Raw genomic sequence first — 19907 nt, forward strand, 5'->3', positions numbered from 1 at the left:
CAAGGTGAGCGCCCAGGATGATCCAGAGGCTTTCTTGGAAATCTTTGAGCAGATGGTGGGTATGCAGTTGGCCAAGCAGCCAGTGGGCGATCCACTTGTTTCTGGTGTTGTCCGGGGAGGTCCAACTAGCAGCGCAGCAGTTACCAGCAGATAACCTCCTGGTGTATGCTGATCTAAACGGTCATACAGCTGAAAGAGGACCATATGGCGGCATATTCGGGAGCCGGCAAGCCCAGAGATCCTTTTTTTCTTCTCTCTCTCTCTCTCTCTCTCTCTCTCTCTCTCTCTCCTGTCTCCCATCTCTCTCCTCCCCTTCCTCTCGCCTATTCATCATTCCCGAAACGGGGAGTAACCCCTCCCAAACCGGCTCCTCGGCTCTGGGGACTGCACTACCCTCTTCCCTTGCTCCTCTCTTTAACCCTGTTGCCTCTGCCAGGCACGCTCAGGTCAGATCTGGAGACCAGTGTGCCGCATCGATGCTCCCTCCCTAGAAATGGGGTGGTTGTAGGTCACAGGCCCGGAGAAATCCCTGACCTGAGTTCGGCGATGGGGGTATGTGGTGCGCAGGGCAGAGATGAGTGGCATCTCGGCAGAGCGAGGAGATTTGAAGGAGAGGAGACAGCGGAAGAGGAGAGAGAGAGATGTACGAAGTATCTAAATGTTTTTATGAAATGACGTAGCTGGCTGTTCAGTTTCTTTATACATTGAAAAGTGTAAATAATTGTCTATGTGAGCTTCCTCCTTGCCCATCTTTAAGCGTTACAAATAGGTATGGACCTCGTCGGGCCAATAGAGCGGACAGCATGCGGATATCGCTTTGTGTTTGTTTCTGATGGACTACGCAACGCAATATCCGGAAGCAGTGTCTCTACCCAACAACTCAGCAAGTAGTGTTGTGGAGGCACTCTTCAAAATGATCTCCTGAGTGGGGATTCCGAAAGAAATCCTCACTGTTCAAGGCAGTACTTTTATGTCACATACACTACACAAGCTGTACAAATGATTGGGTATTAAATCGATTCGGACAAGCATGCACCACCCACGAACGGACGGCTTGGTCTAACGGTTTAATAAAATCCTGAAAAACATGATTCGTAAGTTTGTGCATGAAGATGCTCATAGTTGGGATAAATGGCATGAACCCCTGTTATTCGCATTTCAAGAGATCTTGCAAGCCTCCACGGGGTTCTCCCCATTTTAATTAGTGTATGGGTGAAAGCCACACGGTGTCTTAGATGTTGTGAGAGAAAATTGGGAGGAGGGACCTTCAAACAGCAAAAACAAAATTCAATATGTTCTTGACCTGAGAGCAAAACTCCACACATTGGGGCAACTATCGCAGGAGAATTTGCTAGAGGCTCAAGAACGTCAGACCCGGCTGTATAACAGGAGAGCTCGGCTATGGGAATTTAAACAGGAAGATAAAGGTCTCGTATTACAACCCACATCAAGCTCTGAATTACTCGCAAAGTGGCAAGGGCACTTTGAGGTGACACGGCGAGTCTAATGGATAGGGACAGAACATGGCAAATGTACCACCTCAACCGCTTAAAACCATGAAGGGAGGTTGTCCCCATGGCTTTGGCTATGAGCCAACTTGCGGATACCACCTCTCACCATCGCAAATCACAGACGTGGCAGAGAGAATTCTCGAAAGTGTTCTCACCCCTTTCCGGGTTTATGAACCTCATAAAACTCCATATCAAAACAACTCCAGGGGTAGTGGAAAGCAATTGTCTCTAGTGATGACAAAAAAGTGGTTCGGGAAGAATTTAAGGCCATGCTCGATATGGGCGTAATAGAAGAATCCTACAGTGACTGGGGCAGCCCGTTGGGACGGGTTCCGAAGAGTGACGGCTCATTCTGGTTCTGTGTGGATTATAAAAAAGGTCAATGCGGTGCCTAAATTTGATGTGTATCCAGTGCCTCGTATTGACAAACTGCTCGACTGGTTGGGCGTGGCTCGCTTTCATTCAACACTGGATTTATCGAAGGGTTATTGGCAGATCCCCTTAACACCAATGTCCCGTGAGAAAATGGCCTTCTCCACACCGTTTGGCTTACACCAATACGTGATCCTTCTGTTCGGTTTGTTTAGGGTCCCCGCTATGTTTCAGCGTCTTATGGACCTAGTCCTCAGACCACACTTTATGTACACCACTGCCTATCTGGACGACATCATTACATAGATCATCTGAGGGCGGTTCCGAGGTCGCTGCGATGGACAGGACTCACGGTAAACCCCAAGAAGTATGCAATTAGATGGGTGGAGGTATGGTATCTGGGGTTCCACTTGGGTCTCGGGCAGGCTGCAACCGTTGCGGTTTTATCAATTTGGGGGCACACCTGCCTGTGACCCAAGTGGAACACCAGATACCGTACCTCCACACATCCAATTGCGCAAGACCAAAAAGGAGGTGAGACGGTTCCTGGGGCTGGCTGGCTATTATAGGAGGTTAGTACCTAATTATTCTGACGTCACCAATCTCATTAAAAAAGGGAGTTCCAGACCCGGTCCAATGTTCAGAGCCGTGCCAACAGGTTTTGTGCAGGTGAAAGCTGTGCTTTGTGGAGGGCCCGGTGCTGTACATCAGCCGGAAGCTTTCGCCGAGAGAGGCGAGGTACAGCACCATTGAGAAGGAGTGTCTGGCCATCAAGTGGGTGGTCCACACCTTCAGTACTACCTCCTGGGACTGAACTTACATGCCATTTTAGTCAGAGTAAAAGTGATGAAAATGAATAAATTATGGCATGATGAAATATTGACAAAATGTATTACTTAAAAAAGAAAAATGGGTGAAAAATAAGCTGCAATTCAGTAGTAAGAGTAGTGGGTGTGATATTTTAATAGTATGCATGTTCTGTTTGTATAATATACAGCTATAATTATATTAGTTTGAGCTCCATTTAGAATCACTGTGGTCAAGCACAGCTGAACACCAGAAGCTAGCATTTCCTGTCAAGATGTCAAGGTGGTTGGGGTGGCAGGAAGTGTTTGTGAAGGTGAGGACATTTCACTGGTAGGAAAATGGACTCGAATTGATGAAGGGTGAAGTCACAGAGCACATTACAGCAAAGCTTCACCCGTTTATGAACATGCACCTGTATCAACCAACAGCTTCAGCACTCGTTTAAAGTAGGACTTACACGACAACTGAGCAACTGTAATGAAAATGCCATGTATGTACTGAATTGATGTCAATACTATAGAAAGACAGGTATTATTAATTGATATACACTAAAGTATATCATTCAAATATTAAAATATAGTGTGTTTTAGAATCAACCTGATATCGGCAGCAGCGGTACTTCTGGCATAACTTCAAGATGATAAAAACTTTGGGGGCTTCAAAGAAAACATATGTGGCTTAAAGGAATATTCCAGGTTCAATGCAAGTTAAGCTCAATCAACAGTATTTGTGGTATAAAATGAATTACCACAAAAATTTTTAAATACATTTAAATAAATAAATAATATAAACATTGACTTGTCCCTCCCTTTCTTAAATAATAAAAAACAAAAAGTAGAAATCTGGGCTACAGTAAGGCACTTACAATGGAAATTAATTGGGGCCAATTTTGGAAAATTAAAATACTCTATAGTATAAAACATTTAGTTGATTGGTAGTGAAGACAAAAAATATGTGATAAAATCACAACCTTTTCTGTGTAAAGTTATAGCCAATTTTACAACTTTGTTGCCATGAAGATGTAATGTAATGTAAACAAACCCTAAAATGACTGTAAAAATGAAATTTTAAACAACATTATAGCACAAATAATACACTAGTTTTAATAGAATAATTAAATGTAAGTGCTTTTGTAAAATTACAAGCTACAAATTTCTGCCTTTTAAACCCTCCAAAAATTGGCTCCATTCACTTCCATTGTAGGGGCTCACCAAGGTTTCTGCAGGTATCATCAAATCTAATTTAATGCTTTATAATGCCATTTTAAAAATGTTTAATGCCATACATGACCCATGACTAACCACGGATACATCTATCTATCCATCTATCTATCTATCTATCTATCTATAAAAAAAAATTAAATGCCCATGTCCCAAATTCTGAACTGTAACCATTCAATTATACAATGATGCAATGATTATAATCTTGGATATTTGAGAAAATCTACATAATTTAAAGAAACTGTATGACTTGTAACTGAATTAGAAATGGCTCAGGAGACTAGGGATGCACCGTTCAGATACCTGGATCGGTATCGGCTTCAATACAGAAGCTTTTAGACAGATAGGGTATCGGTCCGACAAGCCCGATCCAAATCCGATACTGTGTGTTAGTCATGTTCGTAACTGTCAAGCACAAAACAATTACATAAAAGAACTATAAAAGCACAATTAAAAAGTAGTTAATATGACTCAAAGCCACTTGAAGACGTGCGATAGCTCTGTGAATCACAAAAGGCTGTGTTTAATAAGTAAACATACAAAATGCACAAGCAGCTCCAGCGCATCAGAGAATGGCACTTCTCTGTTTACACAGACACATTCGTAGCTATTTTTATTCTTCACGCGGTGCGCAATATTTTAGCTCTACTTAAAACAATACCCCATAATGACAATGTGAAAGAAGTTTGTTTGAAATCTTTTGCGAAGTTATACCCATAATGACAACGTGAAAGAAGTTTGTTTGAAATCTTTTGCGAAGTTATAAAAAAAAAAAAAAACGAATAAATAAATAAATCACATGTACATAACTATTCACAGCCTTTGCTCAATACTTTGTTGAAGCACCTTTGGCACCAATTACAGCCTCAAGTCTTTTTGTGTATGATTCTACAAGCTTGGCACACCTAGTTTTGGGCAGTTTCTCCCATTCTTCTTTGCAGGACCTCGCAAGCTCCATCAGGTTGGAGGGGGAGCGTCGGTGCACAGCCATTTTTAGATCTCTCCAGAGATGTTCAATCGGGTTCAAGTCTGGGCTCTGGCTGGGCCACTCAAGAACATTCACAGAGTTGTCCCGTAGCCACTCCTTTGTTATCTTGACTGTGTGCTTAGAGTCATTGTCCTGTTAGAAGATGAACCTTCACCCCAGTCTGAGGTCCAGAGCGCTCTTTCATCAAGGATGTCTCTGTACATTGTATTCATCTTTTCCCTTGATCCTGACTAGTCTCACAGTTCCTGCCGCTGAAAAACATCCCCACAGCATGATGCTGCCACCACCATGCTTCACTGTAGGGATGGTATTGGCCAGGTGACCATCGCTGACCATCGGGTTCTTGGTCACCTCCCTGACTAAGGACCTTCTCCCCCGATCGCTCAGTTTGGCCGGTTGGCCAGCTCTAGGAAGAGTCCTGGTGCTTACAAACTTCATCCATTTACGGATGAAAAAAAATAAAAAATTTCTACTGATGACTTATACTGGAATTACTGTTAATTTGCTGCTACATTATTCAGTATACTAGTTAATAATAAAGTATTTCTTAATAAGCTATACATTTATATTGAAATAATGTGTAGTTAGAGGTTTGTGTTTCTTTACATATTAAAGAGCACATCCAATTAGTTCAACAAAATAATGTAAAGATATTCTAAACTGATTATGCAAAAAAACAACACTGGTATCGGATCGGGATATCGGAACGATATCGGAATCGGAGCAGAAGAGAAAAAGTGTTATAGGTGCATCCCTACAAGAGACAACTTAATATGTCAAAATGTATTTGCAGGTATTTCAAATTTGATTTAACAAAGTACCAATCAACTAGATGTTGAATGCTAGGCATACTGAAAAATCAGGCCATGACTGGAAAAAAGCCATTACGTTTAAATTTGTGTAATGTGACCGCCTTCAACTATAACCCCAAAATCAGTCTGGACAATGAAGAAAAAACTCTGAAACTCTGAAATTTTAAAGGCTGGATCTTAATGTATGCAAAATTCAAATGCTATAGAAAATACACAGTATTTACACAGTGTGTAAATAAGAGAATTAATCCATGTGCTTCCAACACTGACTCAACATTTTTCAATCGATTGCATTTGCCCTTTATCTCATCAGAGTATTAGATTTTGTAATATTTTGAGCCAATTTGAGTGTGTTAAATTTGTTTTCAGCTTGCTCAGCTAGTTGATCAGCATCCTTCTGAAGGCTGGCGCAAACCTCCGTCAACACCACTATTTTCTTTTTCAGTTCTTCCAGCTCATCTTCCAAAGCTTTTCTCTTAAGTCCACGCATGGCACCCTCTCTCTTCCTCCTCTCTTCATCAAGCTAGATCCTGTGTCTGGTCCTGGCTGAGGTTACAGAAGCCAGTAGTTCATTTGTGAGGGACACTTTGAGAACCCCCCGCTCCACAAGCTCTAACTTGATAACAGACTAGTCTCTGGGCCTCAACAGTTTCTTCTTTAATGTTGCAAGTCTCTACTTCCCTGTTCATACTAATGGAAAGGAGATGCTTCAGGTCTAATAGGTGCACACATTCCTAAGAATAGAACTAAATAAATGATCTGACATCAAAAAGAAAAACTGAAAAGATGTTACTGACTTGTTTGGTTATTGCAAATTTGCTCTTATAATTTTCAAAAATAGCTTTTTAAAGCATCATCTAAAAGCAAAAAGATTCACTTAGGAATGACAAAGACTCTTGTATCTTGATTATGTATTCTAGATTTGCAATAAAAACACAGAATACTATATGCACTAATCAACACAAAGAGCACTGTAATACTTCTATACAAAACCTTCATCCTTAATTCATCCAAATACAATTCCACTAACAAAAAGTACAACTATACTTAATTTGAAATGGTGCAGCAGATCCTCAGTCTTTGAATGCCCCATGAACTGTGATCCAAGATAACGGGACTGGACAAAACCATCCTCCCAAAATCGAACATGGACATCTAGTTTTTTATTTTTTGTTGACTGTTTGAAACTCTCATCAAACATCAACACAAATGGTCCTGCATTGTTAAGTGCAGAAATTCGTTTATTTTTGAAGTATGGGGCAAGAACAAATTTTAAAATGTAGCTGGTTTTATCCTTTCCACAGGTGAAAGATTTGGCTATTTGTGAATCAGGACACATTGCCTGGAACAACTCAGAAACACCTTCATTGATGTGTATGAGTGGTGCTGCAAGGCAGTGTTCAGACACCAGCACACCTCCGCATGCAGCGTCACATTCTAACCAAACCAATATTTTTTTATAAACACTACAAACTCCTTCTCAATGTTGACCACATTGTTGGAGGCTTCAACAATGTCCTAAATTCTTCGTCTTCCAGCCACTTTTGGTGGATATTGCACTTCCCCATTTCTTTCCGACTTTCCGAAATGTACTTTCTCTGCTCTAACTCCTCCAGGTCCCAGCCCACCGCTGTCCAAACATCCGGCGTTACGGCAAGTTTGCACCGGCTGGACGCAATTACCAAACTGTTTACCATATTTTGCAACAGCAAACAAAGTTATTAATTATGAAGGTTATATTCAAAATAAATTGGTAATATAATTTTTCAAAACTATCTAAATTTTTTAATGCATGTAGGAATAACATTTTATGTTTTTTATTGCCATTTAAAGCCTTAATTTTAGCAAAATCCATTTAATGACATTTAAAGATTTTCAATGTCCCGCGGAAACCCTGCTCACTCCATTTGACTTTTTTTTTAAGAAAAGGAGGATGAGTCAAAATAAATTTTTGTGGTAATCAACATTATGCCACAAAAGCTGTCGATTGAGCTTAACTTTTAATGAACCCGGAATATTCCTTTAAGCCCCGGTAGCCCAGCCCTTGAGCCGTCCGTGGTATACAACAGTTTAACTAACTTTAACTTGCTCAGAAAGATTCTTCAAATTGTTGCTCTGCTCTTACAGTGTTGACCTGAAAAGGTTTGTTAATAGCCTCTCTATAGCACCCCTAGTGGCAACGCTTAGAATGCAATACATATTCTTGATGCATAAATTGCAAAATTGTCAACCCGTGAAGTCTTACGTGCTGTTGATTATTTGAAATTTGTCTCCTTTCCTGAAGCTGAGATCATCTTCACTACGAGCGTCGTAGTCATAGAGAGCAACAAACAGAGTTATACCTGAGAGAGAGAGAGAGAGAGAGAGAGAGAATGAGAACAATACTTAAAACCACCTAACGCCGGGGTGTTTCCTTTAAAGAGCTTCGGATCTGCTTATTCCACAACGAGAATGCTTTTGTATTCACTTATTTGGTATTTTTGTGTAATACTATGCGATCTACATCACCTGAAGCTGTTTGGAAAGTTTAGAGTGCATCTGGACTGTGAGATGTGTAATTCTTCCTCTCCTCAGTCAGACACGAACTGCAGTGCTGCTCTCACGTGTCTCATGTTATGTTAATGAGATCAAATGGCTATTCAACAAAGAAAATATTTGTCGACAATTTTTTTACTGCCGATGTTGTCGATGATGTCGATTAATAGTTTCAGCCCTAACATCTAGCAGTGCAAAGTCATCTTCAGTCAACTATTGTCATCTTGATTGTTATGGGAGTGCTTTGCATGTTATTGTTTGTCTCAAATGACACTCACAAGATTTCCGAAATTTGTCATTGGACATACTCAAGCTAAGACAACCTATCATTACATGAAGAACCTGAAAATATTCATTGAGAACAAATCCAGAAGCACATGATTGTAAAACAATCCGCTTTGACTTACTGGCTCACTTTTTAACGCTCGGCAGCCCTAAGATTCATGCCACAGATCAAGTGATGATCGAAAACTTATTGGGGATTTGAACATAAAGGGACACTCACACTTGATTTCATGAATGTGAAATGTCGGACCATCCATTAAATATGGGTAGCGGGATGTGATGTCAAACTCCATCTTATAAATATAGCATCATCAAACAGAACTGCAAAAATAATGACTCTTCAAATATGCACATTTGCATAGTGAACAGGTGTGTGTGGGTACAGCTGTATAAAAATTTGTGTCAGGCAAATTTTCATTTTATTTATTTATGTGTGGGTGTTACCTGTGCTTCCTCGTGCATGGATTGTTCCTTGGTGCGTTGATGTGTTGACCCCTCCGAAGACCGTCAAACCCTGTGTGACCCCAGTGACCCCGCCGAAACCGGGGTAGTGTTGTGGTGTGGGTTCGACGCCATACCGATTACCCACTCCACTCTGAGACAAGTTGGTGTCCCGGTTGTCTGTAATTTTAGCTGCATCTTTATCCTTACATTGAACACAGCCCATCCTCTATGATCTGAAAAGAGAATTGTTATGACATTTTAACAGAAATCTCATGAATAACACAAAATCAAATTATAAAAACAAAAACTGTTAAGTGTGTAACTTCTGCATCACTAAAATCACCAAATGGAATTTCAAAAAAGGTGATGTCTGCACATTAAGCAGGTATAGGAGAAAGTATTTCAACATTGAAAAATTGCACACTTATCACCGTTAAATATAAACTGACTCTCTTTTTCTTTTTGGCTTTGCAAACTCTTCTTGTGGGTGCAGGAAATTCACTCACTAAAGCACTATAGGCACACGCAGAGTGTGCAAAGAACTGTGTTTGTGTGTGTGTATCCTTCCCTTTATCAGTACAGGATTTCAAAAGTGAATTAGGAAGTTCAGCCCATGATCCATCAGCAGCACAACAGCTAAACTGTCTGACGGACAATGAACTCCCAACAGGAACCTTCAAGAACTCTTCCAGAACATCCGTTTGTCTGTGGGGAGAGTCATTTACCAAAACAGATGGAAAGAACTTTCACAACTAAATTTGCATTTCCTCAAGGACATACTAGTGTCTGCAAGGCAGCAAATATTGTTCCAATTTTGGGTAAAATTATTGTTAGGAAAGTTGTCTTTGAAGATAGTTCACAGCAGAATGTTCTAGTAGAGTTAGTCAAATTCATGTTGGGTTTAGATCAACTCCGTATCAAGTTTAGATCAGCTCAGTATCGGGGGTTTAGAGCAGCTCAGTGTCGGGGGTTTAGAGCAGCTCAGTGTCGGGGGTTTAGAGCTGCTCAGTGTCGGGGGTTTAGAGCTGCTCAGTGTCGGGGGTTAAGAGCAGCACAGTGTCGGGGGTTTAGAGCAGCTCAGTGTCGGGGGTCTAGAGCAGCTCAGAGTCGGGGGTCTAGAGCTGCTCAGCTGTTTAGAGCAGCTCAGTGTAGGGGGTTTAGAGCAGCTCAGTGTTGGGGGTTTAGAGCAGCTCAGTGTCGGGGGTTTAGAGCAGCTCAGAGTCGGGGGTTTAGAGCAGCTCAGAGTCTGGGGTTTAGAGCAGCTCAGAGTCGGGGGTTTAAAGCAGCTCAGTGTCGGGGGTTTAGAGCTGCTCAGTGTCGGGGGTTAAGAGCAGCACAGTGTCGGGGGTTTAGAGCAGCTCAGTGTCGGGGGTCTAGAGCAGCTCAGAGTCGGGGGTCTAGAGCTGCTCAGCTGTTTAGAGCAGCTCAGTGTAGGGGGTTTAGAGCAGCTCAGTGTTGGGGGTTTAGAGCAGCTCAGTGTCGGGGGTTTAGAGCAGCTCAGAGTCGGGGGTTTAGAGCAGCTCAGAGTCTGGGGTTTAGAGCAGCTCAGAGTCGGGGGTTTAAAGCAGCTCAAAGTCGGGGGTTTAGAGCAGCTCAGTGTCGAGGGTTTAGAGCAGCTCAGTGTCGGGGGTTTAGAGCTGCTCAGCTGTTTAGAGCAGCTCAGTGTCGGGGGTTTAGAGCAGCCTAGTGTCGGGGGTTTAGAGCAGCTCAGAGTCGGGGGTCTAGAGCTGCTCAGCTGTTTAGAGCAGCTCAGAGTCGGGGGTTTAGAGCAGCTCAGAGTTGGGGGTTTAGAGCAGCTCAGTGTCGGGGGTTTAGAGCAGCTCAGTGTCGGGGGTTTAGAGCTGCTCGGTGTCGGGGGTTTAGAGCTGCTCAGTGTTGTGGGTTTAGAGCAGCTCAGTGTCGGGGGTTTAGAGCAGCTCAGTTTCGGGGGTTTAGAGCAGCTCAGAGTTGGGGGTTTAGAGCAGCTCAGAGTTGGGGGTTTAGAGCAGCTCAGTGTCGGGGGTTTAGAGCTGCTCAGTGTAGGGGGTTTAGAGCTGCTCAGCTGTTTAGAGCAGCTCAGTGTCGGGGGTTTAGAGCAGCTCAGTTTCGGGGGTTTAGAGCAGCTCAGAGTTGGGGGTTTAGAGCAGCTCAGAGTTGGGGGTTTAGAGCAGCTCAGAGTTGGGGGTTTAGAGCAGCTCAGAGATGGGGGTTTAGAGCTGCTCAAAGTCGGGGGTTTAGAGCAGCTCAGTGTCGGGGGTTTAGAGCAGCTCAGTGTTGGGGGTTTAGATCAGCTCAGAGTTGGGGGTTTAGAGCAGCTCAGAGATGGGGGTTTAGAGCTGCTCAAAGTCGGGGGTTTAGAGCAGCTCAGTGTCGGGGGTTTAGAGCAGCTCAGTGTCGGGGGTTTAGAGCAGCTCAGAGTCGGGGGTTTAGAGCAGCTCAGAGTCGGGTAGGGCTGAAATGATTAGTCGACGTTATCGACAATGTCGACAATAAAAAAAACAGTCAACAAAAATTTCCATTGTCGAATAGTCGTTTGATCTCATTTAACGTAACGTGGGATCACAATAAACTCAAAAAAATGACACACGAGATCAGCACTGCAGTTAGTGTCTGACTGAGGAGAGGAATAAAACAGATCACAGTTCAGATGCAATCTAAACTTTCACAGCTTCAGGTGATGTAGATCACCAAAGTACAAGGGAATTATACAAAAATACCAAATAAGTAAATACAGAAGCACTCTTGTTGTGGAATAAGTGGAATCGGAGCTCTTTAAAGGAAACACCATGACTTTACATCTTAAATGCAGTTATATTTAATGCGTTATAGCTTTATTAAAGTACAAATAATACAGAAGCAGATCATGTAATTAACTACAAACTCCGAAAATTGGATTTCTCTGTGCAGTCAGAGACTCTTCTATGAGTTGCGCAAATGTCCCGATCTAAGGGGGAGAGATTAAAACTGCACCCACCTGATACGCACTCTGTCGTGGGGACGCTCGTCCCTCGAACCCGCACTTGCTAAAGCTAGATTATAGCGCGCTGGCTTGTGACTTATTGAATCATAAAATATGTCATTGTGCATTTCTTATCGTGAAGAAAATTGGCAATACGCAGCTTTATTAATAAGAGAGAGTTTGTTTTTTGTGTGAGTTAAAGATGGATTGAAGTGAACAGAAAGGTGAGAGAGGAAGTCTTCACCCCATTATACACTGCAACAAAATACATTTTGATTTGTTTTTGTTTTGGCTTGTTTTCCAATAAAAATATCTAAAACTCATTTAAAACAATGTACATTTTCTTTAGCAGCTATACTGCAGAAGAATAAATTGTTATCTGAGAATGTTGAATATGATATTAAAAATACAAATAATTTAAAATATCTAAAAAGCCCTTAAAAGAAGATTCATTCACATGAGAAGCAGCTCATAAGATATTTAGATTTGCTTTTAGAGAACAGATCTTGAATATAAGTATATTTAGTTTTTACTGCACTCGCAGAAGTATAACCAAGTGAAAAATTAACTTACTGTATATTTAATATACATGATCTTAAAGCAATTCTAAATATCTTAAATGTTGCTTCTCAAGTAAATTGATCTTGTTTTAAGGATTTTTAGATGAAAACGAGACAAATAGGATTTTTTACAGTGAATTTCTTTACTGAATTGAACTTAATAAAAAGTATGTTTCCCCCTTTAATTCAGTGAATGTCATTTAGAGGTATTTTTAAAAGATGATTTTGTCCTCGTTATTGTTAGTAAGCACGTTTAATACAATATTTTAAGCCGGGGCACAAGCTGAATAATCGGTTAAGAGCTAATGATTAATCATTGCAATAATCGCAGAATAGTCGAATAATCGTTAGATTAATCGATTATCAAAATAATCGTAAGTTGCAGCCCTAGTGTTGGGTTTAGATCAGCTCCGTTTCAGGTTTAGATCAGTTCGGTGTTGGGTTTAGACCAGCTTTGTTCAGGTTTAGATCTGCTCTGTGTCTGTTTTAGATCAGCCCTATGTTTATTCATATCAACTCTGTGTCGGGTTTAGAGCCATTTTGATCAGCCATGTGTTGGGTTTAGATCAGCTCCAATTCAGGTATGCATCATGGTTTTGTGTTTGGTTTAGATCAGCTATGTGTTAGGTTTGGATCAGCTATGTGTTAGGTTTAGATCAGTTCTGTGTCGAGTTTGGATCAGTTATGAGTCGAGTTTGGATCAGTCCTGAGTAGAGTTTAGATCAGTTATGGGTCGAGTTTAGATCAGATCTGTGTCACGTTTGGATCAGTCCTGTGTCGAGTTTGGATCAGTTATGTGTCGAGTTTAGATCAGTCATGAGTCGAGTTTGGATCAGCTATGTGTCAGGTTTAGATCAGCTCTTTGACCCCTTGTGTTCGGATTTCGAGAGAAGGGACTATGATTTCATGACGACATACATCGATCACCAAGTCATTGTGTTACAGCATGATAATAATCCGTGAAAAAGTAAAATAGTATTAATATTAGCATATTAATACCAGGTGTAAACAGGGTCTTTGTTGGAGTTAGACCAGCTCTCTATCAGGTTCAGATAATCTCTGTATCATGTTTAGATCAGCTCTGTATCTGATCATATTTAAATAAGCAAAGTTCAGTTCAGATCTGATCATATTTAAATAAGCAAAGAATATTTTCTGTATTCAAATATTGCTCTGTCGACACTCATGAATGATTGTAGTTATGACAAAAATGAAAACATCACAAACACACACACACACACGAAGTTCACTGGGCCTCTCAGTTCTTGTTGATGACAGGAACAGAGAATTCCTTCCTTCCCCAGTTCCTTTCTCTACGTTTCTCCCAGTTTCTGTGAGACGGACCCCTGCTGTGTGTCAAACAGCAGGCCAGCACTCAGCACTGCCAAGGGACAACAAACCCTTACACCGGAGTATGCCTCCTGTCCTCTTTCTCTCCTCCTCTAATCATGCAAATCTTATGGATTCCTTGCCCCTAAGCAGAACCACCTGCTGGCCATTAGTGGTGTTAACTTGTGTCCAGCCCACATCCTCCTATTTACAGCTCAAGAATGCCCATTTAAACAACAGTTTATTGCAAACATGAATCGGAAACTCTCCGTTGGATTCAGGAACACAATGTTCATCCAAGGATTTTTTAATTAAAAGCTGATGTGACATAAAAACACACTTTTGCAAACCTTACTTTAGATTTGACAGAGAAGTAATTTCTGTATGACTAGTGTAGCGGCAACAAATGGAATTTACTAATAACAACCGTCTTAAAATAGGGAAGTTCCGTTTTAAAGTTTAATTAAATTGTATCATCATTATCATCAAAAAACATAGATGAAAATGAATTCATAGAACTTTATATTAGAAACAGCAATTGTTTGTCAACATACCATTGTGCTTCTATACAGATCCTGACCTCACAATCCAAAACACAGAGTTATTTATTGATGTATTTATTATCAATTACAGTGCTGCACAGCAAGGCATCACAGTATTAATGATGACATTGATGTAAACTTTTATTCAGTATAACCGCAATCTTGCTTGTGAGATATTGCTTAAATATAATGTCATTATTAATGATTTATTATTTTATTTATTACAACTACATTGAATATTACATTTTGCTCTACAAAATATGTTGTGTTATTTCTGATGCAATTTCTTCAATTTCATGCGTCTAGTTAAACTGAGCTTTTATTTTGGAGGAAAACCGAATGAAGCCCTTTCATTTTGAATGTTGTTGATGACAGCTTTTCACTTCTGGAAAAAACAGTTAGCTTTGTGGCTTAATGTGCTTATTAAACTGCATAAGGCTGCAATTTAATCATTTAAATAAATAGTCTGCATGTGCTGCACGCACCAAGAATACAAATTCTCTCATCATTTACTCACCATCATGCCATCCCAGTGTCACGTGCACATGAAGAGATAGTCACAATGTCAGGTAAACTGCTTTATTGGCAGAAAGCCAATAGTACAAAAGGGCAAATCCAGAGAAGCGTCGTATAGGGGAGCGTAAGGTCGAAGACAAAGGGGCAAATCCAGAGAAGAGTAGTAAGGGGAGCGTAAGGTCGAAGCCGGGAGATCAGAATACACAAAGACAAAACAAGCGAGTAGAATAGACAGGGGAAAGCTAGCGAAACACTAGAGCTGGCAAAGCGAAGGGGTAAACTAAACAATAACCAACAAGTGTGGGGAGAAAGGGCAGAGTATATATAGAGGAAGTGAACCGTGCTGGTGAAACTAATATTCTGGTGATTGGGAGCGAGCGTGAGAGCTAGAGGGGGCGGGGTGAACTTGAGGATCAGAGTTCGTTACACCCAGATGTGTATGACTTACTTTCTTCAGCAGAACACAAACAAAGATGTTTAGAAGAATACCTCTGCTCTGTAGGTGAATGATGATTAGAACTTTGTAGCTTAAAAAATTTAAAATAAATCACAAAGGAAACAGAATAATCCATAACGCTCCAGTGGTTCAGAAGAGATAATAGGTGTGGGTGAGAAACAGATACAAATTTGAGACCCCCTTTTTTTTTTTTTACTCTAAATATCCACATTCACATCTGAATGTAAAAGTGAAAGTGGAGATTTAGAATTTAAAAATATTGTTCCGTTTCTCACCCACACCTATTATATAATTTCTGAAGAACTTATTCTTAGCATGCATTACTTTGTGATTTTTGGAACTACAAAAGGTCTGATCACCATTCACTTGCATTGTGTCGACCTACAGAGCTGAGATACTCTTATAAAAACCTTTGTTTGTGTTTTGCTGAAGAAAGAAAGTCATATACATCTGGGATGGCATGAAAGTGAGTAAATGATGAGAGAATTTTCATTTTTGGGTGAATTTTGCTCTCTGTCGTGCATGCATGATGCTTATGATGAGGTTTTATCAGTGTATGAGTGGCAAGCTTTACACATTTACACAATTCCGTTTGTTGGGGGTCATGCATATTTAGAGGAGTTGGTATAGATGGAATATCATCAGAGAACTACTGTCCTCTGCTAAGATCTCAATGCCTGACCTCTCCTCGGGAATTCTCCATGGACTTCACACCTTTCCAGTGGACATAGAATACCTCCAACCTCAAATTATCACCCAGACGACTACTGAGAGAAGAAGAGATGAGAGGAGTCGAGGGGAGAGGAAACAAAAGGAGAGTATGAGTTATGGGGTTAAGGGCTGTCTGCAGAAGATAAGTGAGCTGCTCTCTTAAGGGAAATATATATAAAGAATATACGTATGAGAAGGAAACGAGAGAGAAGAAAAGATGAAAGGACACAAAGAGCAGAGATTCTGGAGAGATTGAGAGAGAGAGTGGTATAGAGTCTTCGAAATTGTGATTGTTTCATTACTGCAGTACCGAGTCCTATAATGAGTCAGTGTCAAACCTCAATGTAATTACTTTGGATTGAAATAATTTATTTGGATTTAAAAATGTATTTCATTTAACCACATAGATTCATTTAACCTTGCTACAAGATAAACGACCTAAATACACATTCAAGCGTCTTTCCATAGTTTGCATTCCGATATACTCCTAGACTTGGCATTGTAACTATTTAAATAGGCTGTTCAAGGTTGCAAAGCAACAAGGAGGTGGCCACAGTACTGTACCAATAATGCTTATAGCTGGATCATGGATTTGAGCTGTCACAGCAAAAATGACCTTGTCCCAGATCTTGGGTCATTGCTTTGTAAGCAACCATCTCTGCACAGCTTTTAATGCCTGCACATGCGTGCACACACTAAACCCTGATCCCAGACTGTCACGCTAGCAAACACACTAGGGGAACACGTCCATTATCCAGCTGAGATGAAGTCACTGGCATCCATCTACACCATCTGTCAAACACGGTCAGCGCAGCTTGGTGCGGCACCATTGTGTTAAATTAACTCCGTATCAGAGAGGGAGAGAGCGAGAGAGAAATATTTGCTAGTTTGTAATGATTTCTGGGCAAGATGACATTCGTGTCATGTAAGTGAGCGACCTTTTCCACCACTTAGAAATTATTAATGGAGAAAACTGTTGTTGTCCAATTAACGCTTGATAAATGTACAAACCAGACCTAGGGCTGTATGTATAAAGCCACCTAGAGTAAAATTTTAGTCTTAAGTGTGTTAATTCTGAGAATGACATCATTTTACTCTTATTCCTAGACTTAAGAATAAGTGTTCATAAGTGTTAAGATGGTAAATGGTCTGCACTTATACAGCACCTTTTTAACCTTAGTTCCGGTATTCAAAGCAATTTACACCGCGTCTCATTCACCTCAGTCAGCACCTCAGAATCAGTCTTAGACTTTGCTGAAAGTTGCTTTTAGCATCTTTATAAAAAGCTCCCAGTCTGGGTATTGACGCCGACTACAACTCCTGGAGTCGTGAGTTCGAATCCAGGGTGTGCTGAGTGACTCCAGCCAGGTCTCCTAAGCAACCAAATTAGCCCGGTTGCAAGGGAGGGTAGAGCCACATGGGTTAACATCCTCGTGGTCGCAATTAGTGGTTCTCACTCTCCTTGGGGTGCGTGGCAAGTTGTGCGTGGATCGCAGAGAATAGCATGAGTCTCCACATGCTGTGAGTCTCTGCGGTGTCATGCACACCAAGATACATGATAAGATGCGCGGATTGACGGTCTCAGAAGTGGAGGCAGCTGAGACTTGTCCTCCGCCACCCGGATTGAGGTGTAAGATTATATATGCAGAAGAATTGAAACAACATTTCAACACAAAAAAACAGCCTTTCAGTTTGGAAAGTTTCACCGTCATAAATCAAACGGCCCAGGCGTCCTGATTGGTCAGAATGGCCCCTCTGCAACCTGATCTTCCACACACAGTTAAAGCAGACTTCTCTTTTGTAAGGTTACAAGGACCACTAAGAACTGTAAGACATTTAATCTTAATCTAGCCTTGCTAGATAATGCTGAAAATCACTTTGAACTGTGGTAACTTTTGTACCTAACAAATTAAGGATTATAGACTGATGGAACTCTTTAAAATGTGCAATCACCTATAATTGATAAATATAATCTTTAATTTTGTATGATTTATCTCATTTTACTAAGAATGGTTTAACTTCATAAAATGCAATGTGTAAAACCAATGTGAATTTGTAACCAGAGATTTTCATGTTTTATTACCTACACGTATAACATCCATAAAAACATGTCATGTTTAGTATGTAAACATTTGTTTGTGTATGAAGAAATATCTGATGACAATGAATATCATGTATCTTGTACCATTCTCAAGATATAAAAGCTCATGATTAAATATGCACTATTTTTGAGCAGGACATTTTTAAGAGTCTGAAACAAAGGACCATAAATCAACTGTTGGAAAAGACAGCCCAGTTGACCATGTGACTCTGAAAAGTCACTTCTGATTGGCGCAGGACACGTTTGGGGGATACGGCCAATCTCAGTTCAAATAGTTCCAAACAGGAAGAAGTCTCTCTCTTGACTCTTCGTCCTCTTGCGCTCTTGCCCTCTCTTCATCTTGCTCTTCAGTTGGTCTTCAGTAGCCGTGGAAAACTCTGGGGCGGAGCAGAGGCAGGCAGAGCCGTGGAAGATGCTGGAGGCGGAGCAGAGGCAGGCAGAGCCATGGAAGATTCAGGGATGACCTCTGCGGTCTTCATCACAAGCAGAGACTGGGGAGAAGGTGCCCTCTTTCTTCTCTTTCTATTTGGGTCAACAGGGAGCGTGGTTATGGGGACGGTCGAGGCTACAGGCGCTGGCTCTGGGACGGTCGAGGCTACAGGCACTGGCTCTGGCTCGCTGACCGTGGCCGCTGCTGCTGACTGCAGCAGTGAATCGGCCACTGGAATCAGGATAGGGTGAGCCCCCCCAAAAAAAATTATTTAGGGAAGTTGAATGGTGTGGAGTTACCTTGGAGACAGGGGCCGTGGAAGGCTTGGAGACAGGGGCCGTGGAAGGCTTGGAGACAGGGGCCGTGGAAGGCTTGGAGTTACCGCCAATACCCTCTAGGAGAGGAGAGAAAACTGGTAGATGAACAAATTCTAAGAAGAAGGGTAGATGGAGTATCAGAGTGGCCATGATAAAGTCCAATAGGGAAAGGTTCCCTGCCTCCGGAAGAGCTGTGAATTTGTGGAAATTTAAACCCATAACACAGATAGATTTGAGGTATGGATCTGCAATGTCGGTTGTAACTGCGAGTTGGTAGAATTTAAGGGAATATTCCAGGAGGGGAAGATCCTGCCTGAAAAGCTCCATGAATGAACTAGTTGGGTCCATGGTCATGTGGGTATCCGTATTTCTTGTGTTGGTCAGTCCTTCTGTAACGTTTGGTGTCACTGGATACAATAGGAGACGCAGGAGTAGGAACTTTAAATCCTTTAATCATAAAGCTGGAGTGGTACAAACACTGGAGTAGAGCAAACACTGGAGTAGAGCAAACACTGGAGTAGAGCAAACACTGGAGTAGAGCAAACACTGGAGTAGAGCAAACACTGGAGTAGAGCAAACACTGGAGTAGAGCAAACATAACGATTCAAGGACTGACCCAGACTGACAAAACTAAAGAGTATATATATACACTAAGGATTAAACGAGGGAATGACACACAGGTGGGGATAATGAAGGAGTAATCAGGGCAGTGACTTATGGGAAATGTAGTGAGGGAGAGAACTTCAAAATAAGAGTCCTTGAATAAGGTGCAGACAGACTGTGACATTAGTTCAGTTATGTGCAACAACCCTCAAAAAAACTCTTTGGCTGAACTTGACTCTAAGGAAACTCATTTTAAACATGTTCATGATAAATGAAAACTTCTATGTAATCTCAACTTAAATACTTCAAGTAAAGGCAACCTAATTGATTGAGTAAATCCAACTAAATTGGATGTGCTAAATTAATTAAAAAAAACAACACATTATTTAATAATTGATTTACAAAATTTCTCTCACTATCGAATGCTCA

At 41.1% G+C, this 19907-nt stretch overlaps 1 protein-coding gene across 8 annotated transcripts in view; it reads right to left on the minus strand.

The window, feature by feature from the left end:
• LOC127623867 (tyrosine-protein kinase fynb-like) overlaps positions 1-19907 on the minus strand; it is a 101151-nt gene that overhangs the window by 39708 nt on the left and 41536 nt on the right. For 5 of the 8 annotated variants that reach the window (XR_007968102.1, XM_052098440.1, XM_052098445.1 and 2 more), the window contains exons 3-4: positions 8975-9207; positions 7956-8052 (exon numbers count right to left, since the gene is read on the minus strand). Coding sequence is in view for 7 of the 8 variants with exons in the window: in XM_052098440.1 (XP_051954400.1) it covers positions 7956-8052; positions 8975-9197 (320 nt within the window). In the remaining variant the exon portion in view is untranslated. Of the gene's footprint in view, positions 1-7955; positions 8053-8974; positions 9208-14860; positions 15009-15998; positions 16084-18857; positions 18953-19907 lie in introns of those variants that run through there. The other 3 variants (XM_052098441.1, XM_052098442.1, XM_052098443.1) reach the window with 3 other exon arrangements.

Source organism: Xyrauchen texanus, chromosome 30 (genome assembly GCF_025860055.1).
Source record: "Xyrauchen texanus isolate HMW12.3.18 chromosome 30, RBS_HiC_50CHRs, whole genome shotgun sequence".
Lineage (NCBI taxonomy): Eukaryota > Metazoa > Chordata > Actinopteri > Cypriniformes > Catostomidae > Xyrauchen > Xyrauchen texanus.